Source organism: Triturus cristatus, chromosome 2_1 (assembly GCF_964204655.1).
Source record: "Triturus cristatus chromosome 2_1, aTriCri1.1, whole genome shotgun sequence".
Lineage (NCBI taxonomy): Eukaryota > Metazoa > Chordata > Amphibia > Caudata > Salamandridae > Triturus > Triturus cristatus.
The window spans coordinates 717,524,651-717,552,214 of NC_140581.1; the positions used below are offsets into that span (position 1 = coordinate 717,524,651).

The 27,564-nt window shown below is 44.1% G+C and overlaps 1 protein-coding gene across 2 annotated transcripts in view; it reads left to right on the plus strand.

Annotated features, from left to right (window-relative positions):
• Positions 1–27,564, plus strand: part of DMXL1 (Dmx like 1) — a 1,781,042-nt gene that overhangs the window by 1,129,587 nt on the left and 623,891 nt on the right. For both annotated transcript variants that reach the window (XM_085632653.1, XM_085632652.1), the window contains exon 27: positions 6,840–6,967. In XM_085632653.1, coding sequence (XP_085488779.1) covers positions 6,840–6,967 — 128 coding nt within the window. The remainder of the gene's footprint in view (positions 1–6,839; positions 6,968–27,564) is intronic.

The window sequence follows — 27,564 nt, forward strand, 5'->3', positions numbered from 1 at the left end:
CATTGAAAGCCTTTCTCCCTTCAATCAAGGGAAAACTGGTTCAAATCCAACACCACGGCCATGTGGTAGCAACAAACCGGGCGGGGTGGGGTCGTGGACCCTTTGTCAAGAGGTCCTGCATCTCTGGACGTGGCTGGAACAGCAGGGCATATCCCTGGTGGTTCAACACCTGGCAGATTCTCTGAAGGTTAGGCAAGATTAACACTTCCGTTGATGCCTAGGGGATCACAAATTGCGGCTCCCTCCGGAGTTGATGCAAGGTGTCTTTTGGACAGTGGGAAGAGCCTTGGTTAGATCCGTTCACCTCTGCCGAGAATGCGCAATGTCAGCAGTTTTGCATTGGCGTTTCCAAGGCAGCACTCGATCAGTGACTCTTTTTGTCTCGAGTGGAGCTTAGGCCTCCTGTACGCCTTTCCGCCAATACCACTCCTGTCCAGAGTGCTCAAGAAGATCAGGAGCAACTGGGCCAAGTCATTCTTGTTGCTCCGGACTGGGCACAGAATGTCTGGTATCCTGAGCTTCTCCAACTGAGCATCGATCCTCCGATAAAGCTTCCCCTTCATGAGGATATTCTGTCGCAGCAACAGGGGAGGATCCTCCACCCAAACCTGTTAACTCTATTCCTTGATGCATGGAGATTGAACGGCGATAGTTGATAGAATTTGACCTTCCTCCTAAACTCTATAATTTTATTTTGGCAGCCAGGTGTCCCTCTACAAGACCTTGTGTGCCTGCTAGTGTCACTAATTTCGGAAATATTGTACTGAAAGATCTCTTGATGCTCTTTCTGCTTCCCTCTCACATGTCCTTCTCTTTAATTTGACCTTTGCCCATCAGGGCTGTGCTCTGGGCACTCTCAAAGGGTACCTTTTGGCCCTGTCTGCCTTTTGGAGACTGCCAGTCCAACCCTCTTTTTTTTATATCCCCTATTGTAAATACATTTCTTAATGGGCTTGTACATATGCTCCCTCTTGCTCCTTTCATCATGCCTCAGTGGCATTTTAATTTGGTTCTCACCTTCCTGAACCGTGCTCCATTCGAACCTCTGCACAACTGCTCCCTCTTGCTGCTAACCATCAAAACAGTCTTTTTAGTGGCAATAACGTCTGCAGAAGGGTGAGTGAATTGCAGGCCCTCTTATCCAAGCCTCCTTACCTGACCATCTTCCCTGATACGTTGGTGCTTCGCACTAGAGCCTCTTTCTTACCGAAAGTGGTAACACTTTTCCACGTGGGGCAACCGGTCACTTTGCCCACTTTCTATGCTCCTCCACACCTCACTAAAGAAGAGGAGCAACTCCACAGTTTAGTCCCAAAAAGAGTGTTGTCGTTCTACATTGACTGCATTAAAGAGTTCGGGTGGACAACCAAATTTTCGTGGAGTACATTGAATCAAAGAAAGGTTGTGCTGTGTGGAAGGGGAGAGTCTCTCAATGGGTCTTCCCCTGCATCAAAGTTTGCTACGGTCTGCCAAAAAGCAGCCTCCTGAAGGCTGAAGGGCTCATTCCACCAGAGCTAAGGCTACTACCACGGCATTGGAATGTGGTATTCCAGTCCTCAACATTTGTCGGGCAGCAAAATGGCATCCCAGCACACGTTTACCAAACACATACTGCCTGTTCAGTCATGTCCGAGGGATGGCCTTTTTGGCCGCTCTGTCCTGCAGGATTTACTGGTCTAAACTTGTCCGCAGACCCCCCTCCGGGGATGGTATTGCTTGGGGATCTATTCAAAGATAAGGAATCTGCGGCTAGATGTCTGTATCAGATGGACAAGTTACTTACCTTCGGTAACTCCTTATCTGGTAGAGACATGATCTAGCTTCAGATTCCTTACCGACCAACCCATCTTACCCGCACTGCAGACAGCTTTTTAGGGTCATGGCTGACCCTCTTTCAGGGCATTAGTTGTTCACATACATACCAGTGTCAGTCCACTTCATGGATCCTCGCTTTTGGCATGGAAAGTCTTGATAAAGTAACTGACGTCAGAGCGCCTGGATGGTGCCTATATAGGTACTCTGGATGTCACAACTGTGGAGATGCCACTGACTGACCAACGCCACCTACCGGCGTGCAAGGGTAATGCTCAACGAAAAATCTTCCGAATCCAGTCTGAAGCCTGGGAAATTCAAAGGGACGGATTCTGCAGCTAGATAATGTCTCTACCAGATACGGTAAATAACTTGTCCATTAGGTCCATCTCATCCCCAGCTCACTTAGTCCTAGCTAATGTGCAGAGAAATGATGTAGATAGTTGTGCTATTTCACAATTACCTGTCATTAGCAGTCCGCTCCCATCTTTCACACCATCCAAATGTCTATGGCCCTCTCCACTCCAGAAACAAAGATTTTCTTTATGCTAACTTCCCATCGCATTTTCTTTTTCTTACCAATTACTGTAAACACAGTTTATCCTTGGAGAACAGCTTTTGTCCATTTTATTATTGTTCTATTTCTTCTATCATGGATTAGGATTGCTCAAACAACTAAATTATTTCACTCTTACCATTTACATTGTATTACAAAATTTTTATCCAAAGGTACTAAATATAGTGTTAAGACCTTCTTAGCTGTTCAAACTGAACTATTTACAGAAGTATCTTTTAATTCCATATTCCTACTATTTCATTCTAGAGCATATTTCTGTTATGACACTCTTGCATGGCCATGGACTCCATCTTTTATTTTGTGGTTCATTACTTTTTTGTTCACTACATATCTCTCGTCAATCAAAGTTCAGTTTTCTAAACTGAAATTGTAATCATTGTGTGGTAAGGAGGTCCACGCAGGTAGGATGTAGTTTAAGATGTTTTATGGAAGTAGGTTACATTTAGAGGAGTTGTAGTGTAGCAATTTGTTAACTTCTGTAAAGCAGCCCCACCAGGAGCAGCCTGCCTTCTGCTCAGCCCATTCTCAACTGTCAGACTTTACCTCACAGGCACCCAACATTCCAATACGCATCATCACTCCACCATTCAATGCAACACAGCACATTCACACTGGCTTGAGCAGGTGGTGAAAATGGCAGAACATTACATGAGCAGGATACTACATATCCCCCTTTCTTATACAACAGAAGCATACGTCCTGTACCTTAAGTGAGATATAACACTAAGAACCCAAGTAAGGAATAAAAGAGAGGAACACTAATGCAACAGAATAAATGTAATAGAAAAGAACAGCTAGGAAAGAACAAAGAGATAGGTGGAAGAAAATTAAGAGGAAGCAAAGGGGAAATATACACAAAAGGAAATAACCCATTCTCACCAACAAAGGATTACATAAGAGAAGAAAACAGTGACAAGGCAGAGGAAACGACAAGTAGCAGAAAGGCATAAATGCATAGATGACTACACTCCAAACACACCCACTGACCAGACAGCCATGCAAGGAAGAAAGACATAGCACGACACGAACTGAACACCAGCTTTACACCCAGACACACACAGAAGTGAAGGACCGATCTCCCCCTAAACAAGGATGAAATTGAATGAAACTACAAAGAGGGAAAGGCTAAGAATTAGGAAGACTAACAACCAATATAGTCCAGATACCAAGGATGAAAAGAATATGTAACATCACAAGGAGAACTGGACAGGAGAGAAAACAGAGAAGATGAGAAGAAAATACAATGAGTATAACTCATCCTTCCCCATTTTCACATTGACAATATAAAAATATGAGCATAGTGTAAGGTGTAACTAACAGCAAAGTCTTAGTGTAGACTGAACATAAACTGTACCCCAAACGAGGATAGATAATGTTGACGATGGGAGTGAACCCAATAAGACTCACCCTGTGTGTGGGTAACAGTGTACGAATGGTACGTGAAGATGGGACTAAAACTCATAACCTTTCCCCAAGAGCGAAAGCTAATGTAAATGGGACTGACACCCATGTCCTACCCCTAGCATGAGGGTGTAAGCTAATGTAAATGGGACTGAACCCGATAAGACACACCCTGTGTTAGGGTAACAGAGTTTGAGAAGATGGGACTAAAACCCATGACCTACCCCTGACAAGAGGGTGGTGACCTAATGTAAATGGGACTGAACCCATACAAAGATACACTGTATGAGGGTTAACAACCTGAACCCGAGTAAATGGGTTAAACACCTAATAAGGTAAATGTACTGTATGAAAATGGGGCTAGAACCCATCCCCGTCCCACATGTAAGGGAGTGTAACATGTAAAATAGAATCTCGCTTATGTAAGAGTTCCTATGCTGCTACAGTAGGTGAGCAACCTAAACTTTTAACGTTAAACCCATGTTTGTGGAAATAAAGATTACAGTATTGAAAGTGCAACCTAAAAACTAATGTTATGACATAAACTCACAAAGATGCAGTGGATACAGAAACATACTGGAAAATAGGAGGGATGGCCAAATTACTGAGATTTCCCATAATGAAACATAACGACAAACAGAATGTGATCAAAAATGGTACTGTCATGAACTTTAAATCACTGTAATAACAGGCAAATCCACGTGTCGTGAGTAGCTGCAAACTGCCTAAAAATGAGTTCAGTGAGGCAGTGAGCACGAGAAAGGCAATGTAATGCAACCACTCAAATCCTTGGTAAACGCCTCACACGAGGAATAGTGAGCTGTCCGAATGCATAAAAATGGACAATAGAAATTGAACTGTGTAAGCAACAGACACTGTTTAAATAATGCAAAGTCCATACACACGCAAAGTAAAATAGAGGAGCAGTACTATGTGAACTTGCGAAATGCCTGGTCGGCTAAAGCTCCAATGCTTAAACCCCACTGCTCGTGGTTGGCAGAACGTGTTAAAACAGGCTCCGCTTGCAGCAAAGATGACACCACTGATGTACCCAGATACTTCTGACTTGTCCGATGATGTTCTGGGCTGACGTGGCTTTTCATCAGAAGATGATTTTAAAATGGCATTGCGGTATGCACAAGAGCATCTCAGGAAGCTGCATAGCAACAAAGACAATGACGTGAGGGCTTCACACGTTGAAGAATGGAGGTAGGAATGCGCGCAAAAGAAGGGTAAAATCGTTTGCATTCCAAATGGCAAATCAACTGTTTAACGGCCATAGAAGCAGGGTCCCTGGTGAGAGCAACTGTAATGCACAAGTAAATGACTCACCGGCAATGTCCGTCTCCTGTCGACAAAGATACATCGTAGGCAGACAATTAAACAACACAACTTCCTGGGGTAGAGTAAAGGAGACAGGTCAGTCAAAATATTGCCCACGATGAAATTCACAGTCAGGGACAGCTAGTCGACACCCACTAAAGAATGTTTTTATCTTGAGTAAACTCCACGTCGTTCGAAAAACGTGAGACATACCGCTTTCTTGACATAGATATCTTAGGAGCGAGGCAGAGCCATCCAGACCAACATCGCGATCCTCAGCTTGCGATGTAAGAGACGTGCACAATTAGGCTTTGTGCAGCTACGCATTTCCTCACAAATTGAAGCACCGTAGTGGCCAGTTTAAGCAAGAGACTGACATGTTAATGTTGAACGAATTCACAAGCTTTGCGTCGCTTGGCCTGTGGTGCCTGAAGTAAAGCTCAGGTGATTGAATTTTTCTTTCAGAGGCACCTCTGCTCGTGTTGACAGCAATGTGTAGCAAATTCCACATGTTTTTTTTGTGGTTTTTTTCTGTTTGTCCTCCGGTGCTTACAGAATGAGCCATGTTGGATAGAAGACCCATGTAAGTTATCTTGATGAGCACAGCATGGCTGGACTAGGGCTGTCAGATGGTGATGACACTGGTGGGGCTGAGAGGCGTAGTGCTTCATCTTTACATGTTTCATGTAGACTTCTTGGCTTTTCTGTGATGAACTTTTTCCTTTCTTTAGACGTCTTGGTTGTTCTGCGAAGAACACCCTTGTATCTTCTTTTGTGTTTTCCTTTCCTGTGAATACCTCCTCCTATACTTTGTGTTGCTAGCATCTGTAGGTTCTGTAGTGTTCTCTATCTTTAGGTCCTCTGTTCTTCGCCAGGTCCCTGAAATCCGTTTGTAGCACATAGGTAGTCGCCATCCTCGTTGCCAAAATAATGTGGTAAGGAGGTCTACGCATGTAGGATGTAGTTTAAGATGTTTTATTGAAGTAGGTTACATGTAGAGGAGTTGTAGTGAAGTAGGTTGTTAAGTTCTGTAAAGCAGTCCCTTCAGGAGCAGCCTGCCTCCTTCTCAGCCTATTCTCACCTGATAGACTTCACCTCACAGGCACCCAACATTCCAATACGCCTCATCACTCCAACATTCCATGCAGCACACAGCACATTCACACTGGCTGAGCAGGTCTTGAAAATGGCAGAACATTACATGAGCAGGATACTACACATTGCTGCATGGAAATGTCCAAAACTGAAGTGTGTTGCTATCATCTCGTAAATATATGGGGTGCCTTTTATTCAAAGTATAGGCAAGCCTGTGCATCTCCGATGTTACTGTGGTGTTTCAACTCATCATATTCAGTGTGTTTTTAGTGTTTTTGAAAATTATATTTCTTGAGTACCCACCATGCTTTTAGAAAGAACGTATCTTGCATTTTCATTTGAATAATAAAAGCTGCCCGTTTGTTTATTCAGTGGGTAGTCTGTTCAAAGGTCTCCTGTCATTTGAATCGGTGTTGTGAATATGCTAATTTGCTGAACTACGGATGGTTCACAAACCAGGGTGAGGTATTTCTTAAATGGCAAAACATTAAAGCATACATCTTACACTCAGGCTTTAACACCCTGTCCATATTGTTTAAAGAAAATGGTAACTATATGTTTTCTAATACACCTTGATTTGTCTCCTTTTAGATTTAGCTTAACCCTGCCATCAACCTTCTTTTTCCCTTAGCTCATTTCAAGCAAACCAATTTACAGGGATGGTATATCAGAGTGTGCTGCTCACCCAACGACACCCTCAAAGAACAACAAGCTTAGATGAAGCTGTGACTCCAAACACATTACCAGCTCAGTGGCCTGGTAGGATTAATGGTTTCTTTTTTGTTACATTATATGATCATACTTGTACAATTTACTTTGTTCTTGGATAGTAAATGAAAGTATACATTTTCCCCATCATTTTGTGGTCTATACAATTATCTTTATCATCTGCTTTATATGAAGTGATTTATTTTCATTGTTCTGTTCCTACTCATTCAGGTATCTGCTGGAAAATATGCATATGCAAAAAAAGGCACACCGTCATCAATTTCTCTAAAGCATCTCCTCCTTCATACGCTTGAATTTGCAGGTTCAGTCCTTGTCAATTTTCACATTGAGAGTAGGAATTCTCAGACATAGAAAGGTCTAATACTAAAAAGAATGTCCACTCCATTCTCTGGGCTCTCCAAGCATGTATTTCCTTCATTCCCTTTTAAATTTCATCAGAATGGGACGTTGCCTATTATTAGCTCTCCTCGCTGCCTCAGAGGAGACATTTTTAAGGATGCAATTTTTATTCTGAAGGATACTTCTGACGGCAGATTCCTCACCTTTACAATAACCCAAGGTGCCATCCAGAAGCTTCCACTGCAGTGCTTCAACATGTCACTTGATGGCTTCGTTCTGCCCCAGAAGTGAGGGGCCAGAGCCGCATATAAGGACCACTGCTGTGTGTCGGCATCAATTCTTTCCTTTCTGCCTCTTTGAATGCTGATCATGAGGTTTGATCTCCTTTTTGTTGTTGTTATAATTTCAAATTTCTTTAAAAAAAAATTAAATTCAGTGTGCAAGGGAAAAATGTTACCTCCTAAAACTACAGTGTTCAACTTATGCAGCAACTATCAGAAATAGATGTAGAAGACTGACCTGCACAAGGTGTGCCTTTAGTGTTTGGGCTCCGGGCACAACTCCAAGTCTTGTGAAGAATGCGCACTTATGAACCCAAAGGCATTCTGGAATCGTGAAGTGAAGCTGTGCATCGCAGAGCATCATAAAGAGCCTTGCAAGTCCCACTCCCACTCAGAGTCGAGGGGCGGACTCATTACCACTTTTGAGTCTGTTCCCACAACAGGTCCTATTAACATTTGAGGTGATCTAGTAAGTCAAACTTCATATCGAAGGAGAAACATTAGTAGCCGAAGACTGACTCGTTCTTTAGAAAGGTCATGTTGAACATTTTTCCACTCTTCGGGTTCTGTTTGCCACACTTCGGAACCCAAGAATGTACAAGGGCCTCCAGTAATGCCAGTGGATCTGTCCTTAACGTTGTCTGTACCTCTTGAACCCACCTCAGGTTCCTCACCAACGCCAGTGCTGACTCCCACTCTGGCTCAAAGGCCTGCACTGTTTCTTTCGACGTCAACGCTGGTCCCAGTGTTGCCTGTGGGGGACCCTTTGTCAATGTCAGACTTGGAGAAAAACTCACCTTCGCCCAGACCGAGGTTGCTTCCCAACTTTATTCCCATACCTTCGATTACCATACAGTCAGAGTCAGACAAAACAATGCTCCTACCACAGAGCTGCTGTGAGTTGCTCCACCCGCTTTTCAGTTCCAACTCCTGATCAGAATTTGCCTCCAATAGATGATGACAACAGAACATATGTGGATGATTTTCCCCCACATTGACAATGACAGTTTATATATGGATTTACAGGGTGCCAGTAGGCATGATACTTCCCTGGATACTGGGTTGGTTTCTCCTCTTTGGCCACCAATGGAAGTGCTTCCTATTCAGTAGTGGGAATATGAGAAGTTGCTGAGATTCTGGATCTTCAATTTTCTTGTGTGCAGGTTAAAACTAATATTCTTACCGAAGTTTTACAGCTTGGGCAGGCTTCCTCTAAGCCCTTACTGCCATTTAACTAAGCCCTAGTGAATACATTGATGTGCTTGTTGCTGACAAGGATTCATTTTATGTTTGATTTCTTTTTAACGTTTCGATTGTTCTTTATGATATATTTTGGTACTGCACTAACAGGCGCATTTCTTTTTTCAATAATATTGTAATGCCCTTTTGGACTGATATCTGTGTTCTAGTTAGCGATTAGGTATACAGAGTATATATGGCGGTTGCGTATGTGATACACATATTTGGTCTTTGATAAAAAAGAAAAAGAGAGAACAGAAAGTGGTTTTAAGGTGAGATGTGATTGCATCTCTTTTCTTGCTTGTCTTGATGCTTTGAGCGTGTTAACGGCTCAGTCATGTTCAGAATGTCGGACCATGCCACTGAAGGCCATGCGGAGGCAAGCTTTGTAAATCCTTGTGGTCCTGCTGTTCATATTGGCCAGTGAAATTCTGTGAGTTAAAGGGCCGCTCTGAGTCTCTGGTGACACATTTATGTATATAGTACCTACCAGCGGTCGCCAGTAGGTAGTTATAGTTAGGACCTAGTTTCCATAGAAAAAGCATTTTTTGATTTGCCCATATCTTTAGCGCCGTTTGACGAATCTTCGTGAAATTTTCCCAAAAACAGGGTTGGACCGCCCAGTTTGTGTGGGGAAAGTTTCGGAGTGATTCCTCAAGCGGGGGCGAAGAAAAAAGGGGGGGGTTCCAAAGAGCATTTTCTCTATGTTCATTTCCATAGGAACTTTATTACAGGCTGCTGAACGTAATTACACCAAATTTGGCAAACAGGTAGGTCTTGGTTTAGGCTGCGCTCTTTTTGTTAAATGGTGTAAATGCGTTCAGTAGTTTCTGAGAAATTTAAAAAAGAAAAACATCGATACCTGAGCACCGAGGAGGGTTTGCGAACCCTCCCTGGCATGAGCTTCACTCTGATTGGCTGCCAACACTCCAAACCAGGAAGTGTTGGCAGCCATCTTGTGACTCGGTAACCGAGTCACAAGAAAATGGGTAAAACTAAGTAAAAAATGAAAAAAAGACAGCAGGGTAGAAAGACCCTGACCCCCTAAGCTTGCTCAGGGGGTCCTTGTGGACAAATAGCCCACCAGGTACCTCCATTAAGCGCCTCAGAGCTGCATTGCAGAGAGGTGGCCCGAGGCCAAGCTCCTTTTTACACCACTCTGCAAACACGGCTTCTGGTGCACTGCTGGTGGGGCGATGAGGTCATCTTGTGTCCTGAGGACCTCAGGACACAAATGGACTTCATCCTCAGAGTAGCAGTGCACCAGAAACCACGTTTGCAGTGTGGTGTAAAAAGGGACCTGACCTCGGAACACCTCTTTGCAGCGCAACTCAGTGGCACTTACTGGAGGCACCTGGTGGGCTACTTGGCCCCCAGGGACCCTCAAGATTCAAGAGGACTTTATCCCCTAACTAACAACGTGCCAGGGGGTGCCTTTGCACAGTGGTGCAGGGAGGGGGTGGGCCTGATATAACAAGTTAGCAATCCTGCTGTGTGGGACTTACTGGAGGTAATAAAAGGGGTAGTTGCCCCCAAGGTTGACGTTTGGGCTAACTATCTCTTCTGTTACCTCCGCTAAATCCCAGACAGTGGGATTGCTAAAAGGTGTTTGGAGGCCATGCTCACCTTTCTCCACCACTCTGCAAACGCGACTGCTATATTATAGTTAGAAATTAGCATTTAAAAAACCTTTGAAATTCACTGAAAAAACCATAGGTTTCAGGGACGTTATAGTTAGATATAAGCATTTAAAAAAACCTTTGAAATTCACTGAAAAAAACACAGGTGTCAGGGTTGTTATAGTTAGTTGTACATTTTGCTTGTACACAACCAGAGAAATTCGGCCGTTATAGTTAGTAGAGATAACTATAACTCGCACCCCCCAATGCACTGCTGATGACGTCACATATTGTATCACTCAAGACATGGTCAGTGACATCACTGATGACTTCACTCATGGCATCTCAAATTCAGTGAATGATTATATATATATATATATATATATATATATATATATAACAATTTCCCGACTCTTCCCACTTCCCAGCCGGTGAAGAGAGAGTCACGGACACCAAATTCTTCGTGGCAGAAATCAGGTCTTTATTTCTCGTTCACAGCTCTGACGCATTTTGGATAACAAAGTATTCTTGTTCACATGCGGAAACGCAGTCCGCCTACTGTTTTTATACCAATGTTTTTTTGTGTGATGTTCTTTTGAAAATGGTGCTCTCGTGTCATGTGATAATGAACATAGAAAACATACTTATAGCTCTAGTATTCTTTCTTTGTTTATATTTCTTGCTGTTTGCAAATATAAAGAATCATATATTTTTGGTGGCCACTTTATTGTTTTTAAATAATTATTTTCCCAATTCAAAAGATTTTGGCACAAATACAAATACCTGCATAAATGCATGATACATTGTATATCATTTCACAGATAGACCTAATTGTTTTCATCATGTTATGCCGTGGAAGAAAAGAACAATTCCTATATCATCTATTGGCTATGTTGTATCCATTTGCTCATAATAACATTTACAATAAATATGATAACGATTACATATGTATTAAAGTTCACTATGAATTATAAGAACAATGAGGCAATTGCTAATAAAATCATCTAAAAATTAGATTCATAAATATTGGTGCACTTATCAATAAAATTTGAACATATTCTGACCTCAATGATTCTTATGCAAACTAAGCAATATGTAAACAATTAGATAGCTCCCATATCTGCTTGTATGTTGTGCTTGAAAGTGCAAAGCGCTGTGTTTAAAGTGCCAAAATTGTGTGCAAATGGTGCAGGTTATTTATCCATCTAAAAATAAGTGTATCGGGAATTAAAAACAGGGAAGGGGGATTATCAGCTGAGGATAATTGGGTTAATCACTGATATGTATATTGTAACTGTGGGATGCATTATAAAAAGTTATGGAGATCTTCAGTATTATTTAACCCGTTAGGATGTTTGCTGTCAAGTTCTATGATCATTTTTGACTCCAATTGCCGTAAAGATCTTTCCCGGTTGCCCCCTCTAGGGGGATTGGGGATGGCTGCAATTACAAAGTATTTCTGGCATTTGAGGTCATTACCATGCACTGCTTTAAAGTGTTGTGCTACCGGGTACGCCATGTCGTTGTTAACAATTGCACGCAGATGTTGTAGGATTCTGACATGCACCTGCAATTTTGTACTGCCTACATATTTGAGGCCGCATGTGCATGTCAGAACATACACGGCAAACTCTGTTTTGTAGTTGTAACTGCCCTTAAACTTGTATTCAGTGGGGCTAAAGGGGGTCATGTATTTGGTAGTGGGTTCTCTAAATCTACACGCTCGACATGAGGAGCACTTAAAAATCCCCTGTCATGGTTGCAGCCAAGTTGACTTTTTAGTTGTCATCTCGGGGCTTTTTTTCACTATTTGAGTTCTCATGGAGACGCCTTTTCTGAATGTGATGGTGGGGTTGTTGGAGAGATCTGGGGCTAAGACAGCATCTGTCAGGATGATTGGCCAATTGCGTTTTATTATGGACCTGATCTGTCGTTCCTGTTGGGTAAATGTAAGGATGAGTCTAGGCGTATTGGTTTCATGCGTTTGTTCAGTTTTGCTGTTGTTGCATTCTAGCAGGGAATCTCTAGATCTTTGAGCTACCTTGGCTACTGCCTGATTGAGGGTAGATAATCTGTATCCTCTTTGTTTGAATCTCTGGAGTGCCTCACTAGTGCATTTTTCTTGATGTTCTGTGGTACTACATATTCTTTTTATCCTTAGTAGTTCACTGTAGGGTATACTTTGCACTAGGTGTCGTGGATGGGCACTCGACGCATGAAGCGTCGAGTTCCCTGCTGTCTCCTTTCTGTGTAGGGTAGTGTTTATCTTGCCCTCATTGATATATATTTTTACATCTAGGAAGTCAACTTCTTTTTCACTTATATGTGAAGTGAATCTAAGGTTCGCTGCATTGTTGTTGATGTTCTTTACAAATGAAATAGCATTTTCTTCACTGCCCTGCCATACTACAAACACGTCATCAATATATCTGAACCAGTATTTCACGTGTCCAGTATATTGTTCAATCCATGTTGTTTTTAGGGTCTGCTCCTCCCACCAGCCTACCATAAGACAGGCAGAGCTGGGGGAGAAGCAGGATCCCATCGCTACGCCCCTTATTTGTTTATACATTTGTGACCCAAACATGAAATAGTTGTTATTTAAACACCAATGTATGCATTTGATTATGGTCTTGTTATGTTCATAATACTCTGCGGGTCTTGAATCCAAGAAATATTTTGTAGCTTCGAGCCCAATGTCGTGTTCAATACATGTATATAATGACTCTATGTCCAGAGTGATAAATCTCATGTTGGTTCCCCATTGTATATCTTTGATCTTGTTGAGAAAATCTCTTGTATCTTTTACATAAGTTGGGAGGTCTTTTACTAGATCTTTCTGAAAATAATCGGCATACTGCGATATGTGTTCTCCCATACTTTTGATAGCGGAGATGATCGGTCGTCCTGGTATGGGGTTGACATTTTTGTGCGTTTTTGGTACAAAGTAGATAGATGAGATAACTTGATGTTCTATCCATAAGAATTTAAATTCTTCTGTAGATATCATGCCTTCACGTTTAAATTGATGAAGCTGTTTGGTTAGCATCTCCTTGGCTTTGTTGTATTCTTGCATGCTGGTTTGTTGGTAACATGCCTGATCGGATAGTTGTCGTTGTGCCTCTTTTAGATAGTCGCATTAGGGCCAAAGCACAATGTTGCCTCCTTTATCAGATTGTTTTACTATCACCTCGTGATTTTTACTCAATTTATTGATTAGTTTGATATATTCAATTTCTTTGTTTTGTTTTTGTCGTTTTTTATATTTGACTCGATGATACAATTGTTTTATGTCTTCGGTCACCCTTTCATGGAATATATCAATAGAATCTTTCGGCATTTGGGGAACAAATGTTGACTTCTGTTGACTTCTGTAGGGGCTACTTCCTGCCCCCCTTTGCCCAATGTCTACTTGTTGTAACTGTTGTTGGGTTGATAAATTTGCTTGGACGTTGCTACTGTGTTCATCAGTTGGTTCGAGCATGATAGATTGTGCTGCTAGTAGGACAGGGATGTCCGAGACTTGTAGGGCGCTTCCTTGCTGTTGCTTTAATTTTGATGTACGAGCACAGTGGTTTGCACAACCATTTTTGATTGTAAAAAACTTTATTAGTTTGAGTTTATGAATGTAGTTGAAAATATTGATTCTGGCCTGGGCATAGTCAAAGTCGTTTGGTGGACAGTAGGAGAGACCTAACATGAGTATTTGCTTTTCTTTGTCTGTTAACTGCATAGTTGTTAGATTGATAATGGTTTTATCCTCTTTCATGTTGATATTTATTTGCGCCAATATCTTCTTTTTGGCTTTGAGTTGGCATGTTTTGCGTCTGTCTCTCCTTTTTGCATTTCTGCGCTTGCGTGAGGCTGTGTTTGTTTCCGCGGCCTCAAGGTGTTGCGCCGGTCCTCGACTAAAAAATCAATTTCCTCTCCCAGGTCCAACCTTCTTCCTTCTCTAGTATTGTCTGCTACATTTGTATTGCTGTACTCAGAGCCTGTATCACTGGTAATTGAACTATCCTCTGATATGGGTTCTGTAGATGGGCCTGCCTGCTGGTGATGGCCTGTACTGATAACTATAGGATTGAGTTTGAGTTATTTCGCTGTTGCATATTTTCGAGCAAATGTGTAAATCTGACCTTGTTCTTAACCTGCTCGATCCCGAGCGAATTTGAATACTTTGCGTTGTTTTATTTTTTCTTCATGCTTCAATAAGCGATCCTGTATCTCTTTTCTCATTTTGGTTATATAGTCATTGGGCTCAAGTTTCCCCAGAGCGTCGTTGGTGTCATCAATTTCTTTGATAAATTTCACCCGATCCGACTTGGCATATTTAATGAGGATACGTACTAAGTTCATTGAGGCATCCAGATTGCTCTTGCCCCATTCTTTCAGCATGGCTGGGTCTGGGTTCTCATAGCTCGGCGCCAGAAGAATCCTGAGCCCCCGAGGTACCCGCCCTGCTTCTTCATATTTCGTGAGTGACTTGTTCTCCCACCACTTAGTGACCTTTGATCGCATGCATATATATATATATATATATATATCTCCTGCTGGCGGTCGCCAGTAGGTAGTTATAGTTAGGACAAAGTTTCCATTGGAAGAGCATTTTTTGTTTTGCTTATAACTTTGGCGTCGTTTAATGAATCTTCATGAAATGTTCCAAACTAATTATTTTTTCACATCAGCTCCTGTGTGGGAAGTTTGGGGGTGATTCGTCAATGGGGGGCCAAGAAAAAAGGAGGGTCCCAAAACGTGTTTTCTCCATGTTAATTTCCATAGGAAACTTTAGACAAGGCTACAGGTCGAACGGGTGAACGGAATTACCCCAAATTTGGCAGGGAGAAGGATCTCGGTCTAGAAAGCACGCTTTTGTTTATTTGGTGTAAATCCGTTCAGTAGTTTTTGAGAAATATCGAAATTTACAGATATCGATATTTGGGAATTCTGCCATCTGATTAGCTGAGGCGTTACGAGCACGAGCTTGCTGCTTATTGGATGCGAGCGGCTTCAACTAGGAAGTGTTGGCCGCCATTTTGTGATTCCGTTGAAACAAGTAAGGGGGAAAAAGGGCAAAAAAAGTAGAAAAGGGGAGGGTAGGAGCACTGTAACGTCTGTGGGGTGTTTAGGGTGTGCTTTACAGGGAGTGTGAAGTGAAGTATTTAGTCCTACCGGTGTGAAAGTGCTGTTTTACGCAGAGTGAGATGGTGCTGAGGTGGGGTGCCGGTACACTCGGGGATGAAAGCCTGTGCCTAAACCGTGAGCTGAGTGCTGTAAACTGATGTGCTGAAGTATTTATCCCCACCGGTGTGAAAGTGCTGTTTTACGCAGAGTGAGATGGTGCTGAGGTGAGGTGCTGGTACACTCTGGGATGAAAGCGTGCGCCTAAACCATGAGCTGAGTGGTGTAAACTGATGTGGTCTGGGTGCTGTAGCATACTGGCCGCTGTAGGATAGCTGTGCAGGTGGTGTTGGTATGCGTTTAGAGTATAGCAGGAGTGGGAAGCAAACTACTCACTGGTACTGGTCTGAAGACTCGGGGATGAAACCGTGAGTGTAAGCTGTGAGCTGATTGCTATAAAGTGATGTGGGTGGGCGTTATAGGATACTGACTGCTTTAGCATATCTGTGTAAGTAGTGTTAGTATGCGTTTATACGATACAGGGAGTGGGAAGCGAACTACTCACCTCTACTTTCTGAAGACTCGAATGCAGTGTTTTAGGAAGCAGGAATAAAGAAATAATCGTGAAGAATATAATGCAGAATGTTGCAATGCCACAGAAGAGAAATGGTGAAATCAGGTGTGTCTAAGAAAGAGGCTGTGTGTAATAAAGCAATGGAGTCTGAAAGCTATATAACGGGTGTCTTTATTTAAGTGCCATAAATGGATCCACTGGTGCAAGAGGTAAGGCATTCAGTTGAGGCAAATTCCAACCACTTCTGCTGTATTGAAACGTAAGCTCCTGCATCAGTGAATTCCACATTACATGTTACAGTTCCATGTGACATAAACAATACCTATTACACTTGAATGACTCAAAATGTTATAATGAAAATAAAGGTAGAATTCGATAAGCACATGTATCCTTTAACAAAAGAAACAAAAGAAAAATTGCAAAGTGTAATCATCAAACTTCTTCGGTACCCTGGTACTCCTTTGTTGTAACACAAAATTATCAACAGTAGAAAAGTCAGCAATCTCTTGTACGGTAGATTCAATCTGGTGCGTGTCAGAATTGGTAATAGTTCTAGTCACATTGGAACTTTGAGGAGGAACACAAAACTGTGCTTCTGAGAAGCACATTAGGTACCCTTCTCGTCAAACCATACATTATTGTCTTCAGCTCTTTCAAAGAAAAATTATTGTGCAAAGAGCTAAAGCACCGAGCTGAGGCAAACTCCAACCGATTCTGTTATATTCAAATCTGTAAGCTGCTGCCTTAGTGAATTCCACATTACATGTAACCGTTCCATGTGACATAAACAATAGCTATTAGACATGAATGACACTGTGCCAACCAGTTCCTAAACAATGTCGTGTTTTTTGATGTTGATCGCCAGCTCGTGAGTAGAGGCAGAGGATGAGTACATTTGTTTGAAAGGGCTAAGTGGATAACAGGCAGACAGAGAGACGTGTGCACAAAGAATAGAGATGATTTCAAAATGGATGTCGGGTTTAGGCTAATTTAGGAAGTAAATAGCGTATTTCGATAGGCCATGCATCACCCATCCCTGGTTAGACTGGAGACGTAAGGGGCAATAATGAAAACAGAGTTCAAATGCCTGAGCATACTTAGAAAGTTATTATATGAAAATAGTTCAATTGAAGTGTATTAAAAAAATTGAAACTAAAAACTCAAAAAAGTTGGTAAAAATCAATCCAAGAAGAACGTGAATTTCTTACAAGTCTTGGAGATTGCAGTCCGGAGATTCTTCAGCGGCTTGAGATGCGTAATGTTCCAAGAGGTCATTGTTGCCATCTTGTGAGAAAAGGGAAGCGATCCAATTCATATCTTCGAAGGGACAGTAATGTTCCTCGAATGTTGGAGCGGCAATTTGAATTGGCAGGCAATCTGCGATGTTGTCAAAGGTCGTACGTTGCAGTAGATCTTTCGTGGCTGTGCAGAAATCCCATTCCGCCACAATAACTTCTTGTGTTGCATCCGCCATTGCTCTACTGCCTGAACAACAAAGTTCATGGTTTTCAAGATATTCCATTACCTGCTGGATATCGGGAGCAATTGTTGGGATGTTGACAAGGCATACATCCATTCGCCAGTCGAATGGGCAAGTTTTGCAATAGAAAGATGGTTGCACGCAGATTGTATATGTGTAAATAAATGTCATGTTGTAGCTGGCTCCGATAATAGATAGAGGGAGCCAGCCGAAAAGTTGTTCCATTTTTTCACGGTATTGATGTAGCTTCGCGTAGAGGCGTATTCTGTCAGAGATGCTTGTTATCACAGGGAGCGCAGTCATTTTTTACAAGCAAAAATAGTAGTAGGATGGTCGCAAAGAGAGCGAGAATTTTGGGCACTGTTCCTGTTATTCCAGAGATGATCGAATGAATGAAGTGTGGTATTATACCGAAAACAGTTTGATAGGCTGTGAGAAGGCCGGAGGAGACCGTATTAAAAGTGTGCCAGACCTTGAGTGTGAGATGTGTTGAAAATTGGGTAACAATTCACAAAGTGTAATGGGAGGTTCGAATTTAAAAGGGACTGTATTTTACTGGAAGTTCGTGCTGTCTGCAGGCGATAAACTTCTTTTGCAGAAGTGAGGGACACTTCTGTTCTGAAGAAAAGCGCTTTAGTTTGGTTAGTTTAATGAAATCTGTTTTCAAAGTAGGGATTCAAGGCCAAGTTGAAGTTTGGGAGTTAGTTTGTGTGGGTGGGAATAGACATAGCTACAGGAAGGTACTCGGTTTGAAACAGTAAGGACATACGGTATGCCACCTCACATTCCGTAGAAGTGCATGTTATTGCGAAGCAGATAAGTGCCGTTAGAAAGCTGTGTGAATGTTGGTGTGATTGTGGGAGTTGGCGTGCTTTCAAGAAAGCAGGCAAGATTGGGGGCTGTAAGCTTAGAAGTGTCGTGCAGTTGGAAATTCTTGCATAGTAATGAATGACTGCCATTGTGGTCACAGTTTGCACCTGTGAGAAAAACTTCTGTATGCTCTTTAAGAAAGCGATATGTAAATTGGAGAAACCACTGCTCGTGAATAAACGCGCTACCTTATATAATCGCATACAACATGACAAACAACATTTACACCTATCAGACACAATGACACTACGTACTGTGGGAACCGTGGCCATCCATGTACACAAAGCAAACATGGCATAGCACCTCTGTTACACAATGCAGAATGCAGGGAGAGGTGGGAGCAAAGTATGTGCGAAGGTGGCAAGTGATTCTCGATTATAAAAGTATACAATGCAAAGTGTTGAGGGGATGTGCCGGACAGACTTGAGTATGCAGAGCACACACATGTACATGTGAGCATACACTGATGATCTATTGAGGGAAGTAGATAGTGGACGGAACCATAATAGTACAGTCAGAAGGGAAGATTTTGAAAACATAGCACGTACGTGCCCTTCCCCCTCCCCCCCTTCCCCCCCCCCAAATCCTCAGCGTAGTGGGGTGGCTCGGCGTACGCAAGACTAGCGTAGGGGTATGAATAAAAGGCACGTTTCTCTGCATGTGGTTCTCTTCCGGAATGGCGAACGTGTCTGCCAGGTCTGCGCAGCTTACACCGTCACGGGGTTGACCTCGTGAGTGAAGGTGACTGCATGAATGATGCTCTCAGCCTGCTGGTACTCAGAAACCGTCGTGGCCGCTGCGACGCACATATGCCCCACAGTTCACCTTCCGCTACCGCATTATGTGAAAGAGGGCCCACCACATGCCGGCGGAAGCTCCTGGAGCGAGCTCTGCGAGGTCAGAAGGTTCCTCAGATTAACGCTGGCTACCGCGACACAGGCACACAGCGTTCAGTTTGAGGCCCAGCAGCGCGGAGTGCTCTGTATACTACTAACTCAGTAGTCGAACATGTACCAACAGTGGAACGGTGTCTTGATCCCACAATGGACAATGTTAGAACTGCATCTGAGAGTGGAGATGAAGGTTATCTCTTGCAGCAGGTGCAATCAACTCTAGGTCGCAATAGTGGAACGGTGTACTGATTCCAGAATGGACGATATCCGATATTACTTGCTAGTGGGTTTTCACAGAACTCATTCTGTTCATGTGCATCAGACTCTGTGCTTTCTTAGGTAATTGCTGCACATGATTATTGGGCTTGGCTGACTGCATTGGCTGGAGTACACCGCGCTATAGCAGGTCCAAACAGTGAAACGGGGTCTTGATCCCACAATGGACGATGTTAGAACTGCATCTGAGAGTGGAGATAAAGGTACTCTCTTCGAGCAGGTGCTACCAACTCTAGGTCCCGACAGTGGAACGGTGTCTTGATCCCAGAATGGATGCTGGGTTTTTAGAGAACTCCCTCCGTTGAGGTGCATCAGACTCTGTGCTTCCGTAGCTAATTGCTGCACATAATTTGGCTTGGCTGACTGCAGTGGCTGGAGTACACCGCGGAGCAGCAGGTCCGAACAGTGAAACGGGGTCTTGATCTCACAATGGACAATGTAAGAACTGCATCGGAGAGTGGAGATGAAGGTACTCCTTTCGAACAGGTGCAATCAACTCCAGGTCCTAACAGTGGAACAGTAACATGATCCCACAATGGACGGTGTCCGATATTAACTGCTGCTTGCTTTTCACAGAAATGTTTCTGTTGAGGTGCATCAGTCAGTGTCTGTGCTTCCGTAGTTAACTGCTGCACATGATTATTGGGCTTGGTTGACTGTAGTCGGAGGACTACACCGCGGTACAGAAGGTCCGAACAGTGAAACGGGGCCTTGATTATATGATCGAGGATGTCGGAAGTTAAAGTCAGTGATGATTTCTGTGTACCCCCTCCGACCAAGTGCACCCAACTCCGTGCATCCGAATCCAACGGCATGTGGCTGTGAGGTGTTAATGACTACTACCTCTGGCTTACACTGCGGTCAGCAGGGCTCACAATTGAGATCGAGTTGTTATTGTTTAATTACAGAATTCAGTAGGCAACTAACTACAACATCTTGAAATATACAGAATATTCTTTTAGTATATTTGCTTGAAGATTTTTTTTTAGATGAGTTATATGTTTAGTACAATGGTGAAATTCATCTTGCAAGTTCAAAGTAACACTGAATAGTCTACACTGTGGACAGTAGAAATCGCAATTCGAATTGTTTTGATTTATTTATTGCAGAGTTTTCTGTAATTTATGTTGTTGTATTTTGGGAAGAGGAAGTGAGAAAAAGTATTAATGGATGTCTGTGTGACTAATGCCTTCAATTTACACTGCAGACAGCAGTGTTCACAATTCAGATTGAGTCGGTATTGTAGATGACTCAGTCCTGTAGGAAAAGATATTGCTGCAGTGCGCTCTGTCTGCACCATGCATACGCGTCACTGCAGGCTCCGCACATGCTTTTTCTTGCTTCGCGTGCGACAAACTGTGTAGCTCAAGTCCACCTTACGTAGCTGTGGGTCTTTGCTGACCGCTCTCTCTGGCCTACACTGTAGACAGCAGTGTTCACAATTGAGATTGAGTCGCTATTGCAGATGATGCAGTGTTGATGGCAACAGACATTGCTGCTAGTGCGGCCCGCTCACAGCACGCTTCATCGCTGGCTGTGCACATGCCTTATGCTTTTGATGTGGCTATCTGAGTGCACTAGAACTGCTGGACCCTTTATGATGCAATCTTTTTGTGTATTATTTCAGATCTATTGCCCGTGTCTGAATGTAGCACAAGTTGTGGTTCTTTTACGATTTAATTTTTTCTGTATTATTTTACATCTACTGTCCCTACCTTACTGCAGCACAAACTATTGACTCTTTTATTATTGAATATCTGTGTGTGATCCAATGATTACTGTTGTAGTTGATGCTAGCAGCAACCATTCTCTGAGGGCTGGTTTACACTCACCCCACATGCATCCAGCACAGACGTCAAAGGAGTCGAGCGCACGTGCCAGTACCCAGTTCCACTGTCTATCTGTGTCCGTGTGTGTTCATTATCTATGGATGATAGTGCCCCTGGGCCGTACCACATTACATTGTGCTGTGGATAGCGTATGCAAGCATGTTACCGCTGGCAGCGGGGAAAACTTCGGTTATGTAAGTTTTAGGTGTTTGCCTATCACAGGTGGAAGGATACTTTACAGACCATGAATATTGATGAAGATGATGGTTGCATGTTGTGTGTAGTGTAAGATATGTGTATATAGCAATATGTTTTCAAAAAGGCTCTCTAAGCAGAAGAGGTATGTCATCAAATGCTGTAGAGAGAATGGCGAAAATGGGTGGCGTTTTCCAACTGGTAGAATGGGAAATGTTATGAACCAATCAAATGCATTTTTTAAGGTCACATGGCAATCGCGCACTCCGCGCTCAAGGAGACCGCACCCGACGCGATTTTGAGAAAATATATTTACTATAATATAAGTTTATTACAGTTCGAAATATACAAATGTTTACAATATTTTAGATTATCGCTTGCTCTCAGATACACTTTAAAGTTATGTAGATTTAGTTTTGAGACATACAAAAAAAATGAGGGAATGGCGTACCCGGTGCGGCACCATACGTCTATGACGTAACACAGGGCCTGGCAGCGTGCAGTCATCGCATACGCAACGCGCAGTGGGCGCGACCCCATACGTACATGACGTAACGCGCGGCTTGGTATTGCGTACCCGTCGCATTCCAAAGTAGCAGCTGGCGTGACCTCATACGTATATGTTCTTACGCAGCACTTGGTGCCACAAACTCATTGGATACGAATTGCGCATCATTTCAATATGGCGGATAGGATTTGCGTGCTGATGGAGCTTGGTAGACTACCGGTACAGGACTCTAGTTTTCTCAGAAAAAAAAAACATTATATAGATTATTTTTTTGAAGATATAGAACATTAATTACATCATTTAAAAAAAAAGGTTTATAGAGTTCCAAAATATTATTAAGAAAATTAGAAAAAATATACGTTTCATGAATATTAAAATATGAAATTAACATTTAAAATACGTTCGAAATTCACTGAAAAAACCATAGGTTTCAGGGACGTTATAGTTAGTTGGACATTTCACTCATAGAAAACCATAGAAATTCCCCTGTTCTAGTTAGTTGAGCTAACTATAACTCGCTCCCCCGCAATGCACTGCTGATGACGTCACATATTACATCATTCATGACCTGGTCATTGACATCACTGATGACATCTCAAATGACATCACTGATGACATCATCCAGTGACTATGTGTTTCTATACAATGTAAATATGTTTTATATATATATGCCAAGGTGTATTGAAGAATGATTGGGTGTATAAGAGTCAGGATGGATGATTAAGTAGGTGTGTAACTGACTGTATAAGTGAGTGATTAATTGTGTCTTACTTAATGCAAGTGTTAGCGACTGATAAAAACATTCACACAGTTTAGGTTGTCAGAGTCCAGAGAGTCCCCAGAGGTATAGCGGAGGGCAAATTAGGTAAGTACTAAAAGCTCTTTGTAGTAGCGTGGGCGAGCTCTTAGGCTTATCCAGAGGGTGTGTTAAGCATTTATTGTTGTCACTTAATCAAGACTAAAGGCAAACACTCAGAGATAGAATCCAGACCAATTACTTGAGTATAAAAAAGGTGTACTTAGGTTTTATTTCTAGAACTAAGCAGCACTTGGCACAGATAAGTGAAATATACTCTCAAATGCAAGACTTCACTAGGAAATGCAATTGTGGTTGAATTTGCAATCGTTACAGGTTTGTATAGGGTTTAAAAAGTGTTCAAATTACTCAGTAATTACTTTTGAAATACTTTTAGATTACTTTTAGATTACTTTTGGATTACTTCAACTATTTGGGTGGTATGCCTAAATACGACAACGGGAATCTTCAGGACTCAAAAAATCCATTTCAATCTTGTGATCTTGTCACATTTGCTGTCTTACAGAGACAGAGGTCAAAAGTCAGTTTGTCTTCCTACATTTAATTTTCTTTCAGTGAGTGAAGTTAAATGATTTTGTAAATTGAGCTGTGTGACAATTGAACTGTGCAAAGCATGTGAAATGAAAGGCTGTAACATGTCAGTTTTTTTTCTAACACAACACTGAAATAGCTAAGTGAACTATATATTAGTTATAGATCCCATACTTTAGAATTACCCCCAGGTGTCAGACTGGATACGGGGGATTTTTCATCAGCAGTACCCCTGCACATCTAAAGGTGGCGTTGGTCGGCTCCGCGTTCGCCGTTGGCGTCATGCTCCCCGGGATGACGTCGCGGTAGCTACTTAGACGACGCTCTGGCACGCTGACCCACCACCACCAGTCCTCTCCCAAGTCTTCGCACTCCTCAGGTAAGTATCGGTGCTCTGCGAGTTCTCCCCGTCTGTCGGCCGACGCAACTAGGGATGTGGGCAGTGCCCCTCCAGCAGCACCACGTGCGGAGCCCGCTGGGTTGACTCAGAGTTTCCCCTCCCTTCCCGGGACCCAAAGTGACCCCAGCCTAGCTTCGGAGTTTCTACGAAGCGATGCATGCCATCTTGAGGCAGCCCAACTCTGCCGGTGTGCCTTTGGGCCCCGCGGACTTGGTTGGGGGCCCTGGGCCCTCGACCTTGGCGGCTTCAACCCCGGCACCGCAGGGGTCCCCTTGGATCCAGGCCTGCATCCGGATCGGCGCCAGTCCACCTTGTAACACCTCCCCCGGTGCGGACTCCACCGGCACCACGTCCGCAGAAGATGCCGGTTGTGTCCCCAGCCGGCGTCGACCCCGGCTTCCACCCTGAGGTGGACACGGAGGTGGACCGGTGCCGACCGATACTTTTGTGCCCCTGTTCCACCCTGGTGTTCCTTGTAGGCCAGATTTGCAACCAGAGGGGGGGGGACTGGGAGGGGTCTGGAGACCCTTTGACTGACCAGTTGGAATATGAAACGGATTGAAGAGAGAAGCTGTTGCGTAGGGCGGCCGAGGCTCTCAACCTCGAGCTACCTACGGTCAGGACTAACCTCCTGACAGAGGTGCTTCATCTGGCAGCGAGCTCTTCGGAGCCCTTGCTGCCGTTTAATGAAGCCCTCACTGACATACTTTTGGGCACCTGGTCCAAGCCCAACACAGGGGCTCCTGTGGATAGGATGATGCCAGTGCCCGGGCGACCCCACCTTCCTCTCCCAACACCCCACCCTGAGAGCTTGTTGGTCCAAGCCTCAACGTCCAAAGGCACATTCCCTAACGCACCACCTGATAGGGAATCCAAAAAGCTGGACCACCTTGGGAAGAAGAGGTTTTCTTCTTCCAGCTTGGGACTGCGGTCGGTAAACACTGCATGTCTGTTGGGCCGTTACTCCCACTCTGTGTGGGATATGGTGGTGCAGGTGCTGCCCCAGTGCCCGGAGTAGGCCCAGGACATGCTCTCCCGTGCAGCTGCAGAGGGGAGAGACGCAGCCAAGTTTACCATCCGATGTGGGCTGGACATCGCAGACTCACTAGGCAGGATGATTTCAACGTAGGTAGCCCTTTGATGCTACGCCTGGTTGAGGTTGACTGGCTATTCTTGGGATGTCTAAGCTAAACTTATGGACATGCCCTTTGATGGCCAGCACCTGTTCGGTGACAAAGCAGACAAAGCGCTCGAGCGCTTGAAGGACTCAGGCTACGGCCAAGTCTCTCTCCACCACCCCCCCCTGCGCAGTCTGCTTTTCGCCCGTTTCGTGGCTACGGAAGGGGTGCCCCGCTACGTTCCACCCAGAGCCACAGGCTGGTGCAAGCTGTTCAGCCTCAGCGTGGCCGGGGACGTGAGACCCACAGTCGTGGGTCTGGGGGCCAACGAGCAGGCCAGTTCACCACCGCCCCCTCTACAGCAGCCTCCAAACCCCCCTAGTCTGACCTTTCAGGGCCACCAATCGCCAGTGGGCGACAGGATTCGCCATCACCTCCCCCACTGGCGCACCATCACTTCGGACAGGTGGGTTTTGCAACTAGTCCGAAGGGGCTACTCTCTCCCCTTCGAGGCTACCCCCCAGCCATGCCACTTAAGTACCATCAAATGTCGGAGGATCCTCTGGCCCTTCTCCAACAGGAAGTTACAGCCCTCTTGGTCAAGGCAGCCAATGAGCGAGTGCCTGCCCCAGAAGTAGGTCGTGGTTGCTATTCCCACTACTTTCTAGTGCCCAAGAAGGACAAAGGCCTGCATCTTATCTTGGATCTCAGGAACGTCAACCGCTTCCTCCGGAAGGAGAAGTTCAAAATGGCGACGCTAGCTGAGGTCCTTTCTGCCCTCGACCCTGGAGACTGGATGGTCGCGTTGGACTTGCAGGATGCTTATTTTCACATCCCCGTCCTGCTGGCCCACCGGCGTTACCTGCGGTTCATGGTAGGCCACGAGCACTTTCAGTTTACCGTGATCCACTTTGGCCTTACCAGCGCCCCTTGGGTGTTCACAAAGCTGATGACGGTGGTCGCAGCTCATCTGCGCAGATCAGGGGTTCCAGTCTTCTCCCTATCTCGACGACTGGCTGGACGAAGTCTGTGATGTTATCTTGGCAGCCAGGCGTCCCTCCACTAAGACGGTATACGCCTGCAGATGGAACAAATTTGTGGCATGGTGCACAGCAAAGGTTATGGATCCTTTTTCTGCCCCACTTTCTGAGGTTCTCTGGTTCCTCCTGTCATTGGCCCAGCAGGACTCTGCTCTGGGCACTCTGAAGGGCTACCTCTCATCCATTTCAGCCTTTCTCAGGCTTCCTGATCAGCAAGGTAAGTAAGACTTTTCAAAGTTTGCAGTTGATGGGGGCTCTGGAGGGCGCGCTGTGGAATGGCTGCACGCTAGTGCCGCTCGGCTGGTTGGGGACACAATTCTGCCGAAAAAATGCAGCGTTTGGTGATTTTCGACGTGAAATAAGCACAGAATAAAGCATCGGAACAGCTGCAGTACAAGGTACTGCATTGGATACACAAAATATCGTGCTATGGCAGAGAAAATCAACTTGGATGGTGAAATCCCCCGTACTCTCTAGCTTAAACAAAATGGCAGTGACGTACGCCGTGGAATAGGCGAAAACTAAACCAGATTGCACCTACTGTATATGCGCGATACCGGAGCCACCGGAGACTAACTGGAAGTTTCCTTGCGCTGCTGAATGCCCGCTTAGGAGTGACCCCTTCATCTCTGCCCTGCTGAAGAGCGCGATATAACCATAAGTGATAGCGGAGGACGGCAACCGTGAAGGGCGGCTGAACGCGATACTTGATCTAATGCTGTATTGCGTCTGGTGAAATTGCATCGGAATACTGCATAGCGGGAGTGCAACAACATTGTTTTTGGCCGCAGCGCCCTGAGATGCGACGCCTGTGACAACGCCCGCACTGGTCAGGCAAGTAATATACACATACCCTTTAGCGAACCACGACGCTTCGTGCGGCTGGCTCTCATGGTGCGCACTACAGCTATTAAGGATACTATGCTGATGAATACAGACGACAAACTGGCACATATACATACCAGCAATTGCATATAAAAACTACCCACACTTACACTTGCCAATTAACGCGGAGCTCAGTATACGCTACTGGCCTGCGCTACAGCAGCTCCTCAAATGGGACATTGCCATTGACACAATTCAGCAGTGAAGTTAGAGAAATATACCCACTAACTATCGCTCGATCTAAATATATGGCAACACACTTTTTTTTTTAATTGCCTGACACCTAAGCAATGTATACTGCGCACTCCGCATGAACTATTAAGTCATCCTCGTCACTAAAAAGGCGACACAGCTAACTAAAGTATATATCTCCATCGCTCTATAGGAAGTGAATACTGAGTTGCGTGGGCTGCGAACCTGGAGTTAACTGGCTCATCTTAGATACACAGAGCAAAAACTCTCTGATGGTACCATAGGGAGTGTGGACTAGCTAGTGAAACATATAAAGACTATACCAATTGCTCCCGAATTGGCCCTGTGATATAATAGCATATAGCAAGGCGGCAGAGTAGGAGATCTACAACTCGTGAAGCGTTGTGACCACGGGGGTCACTT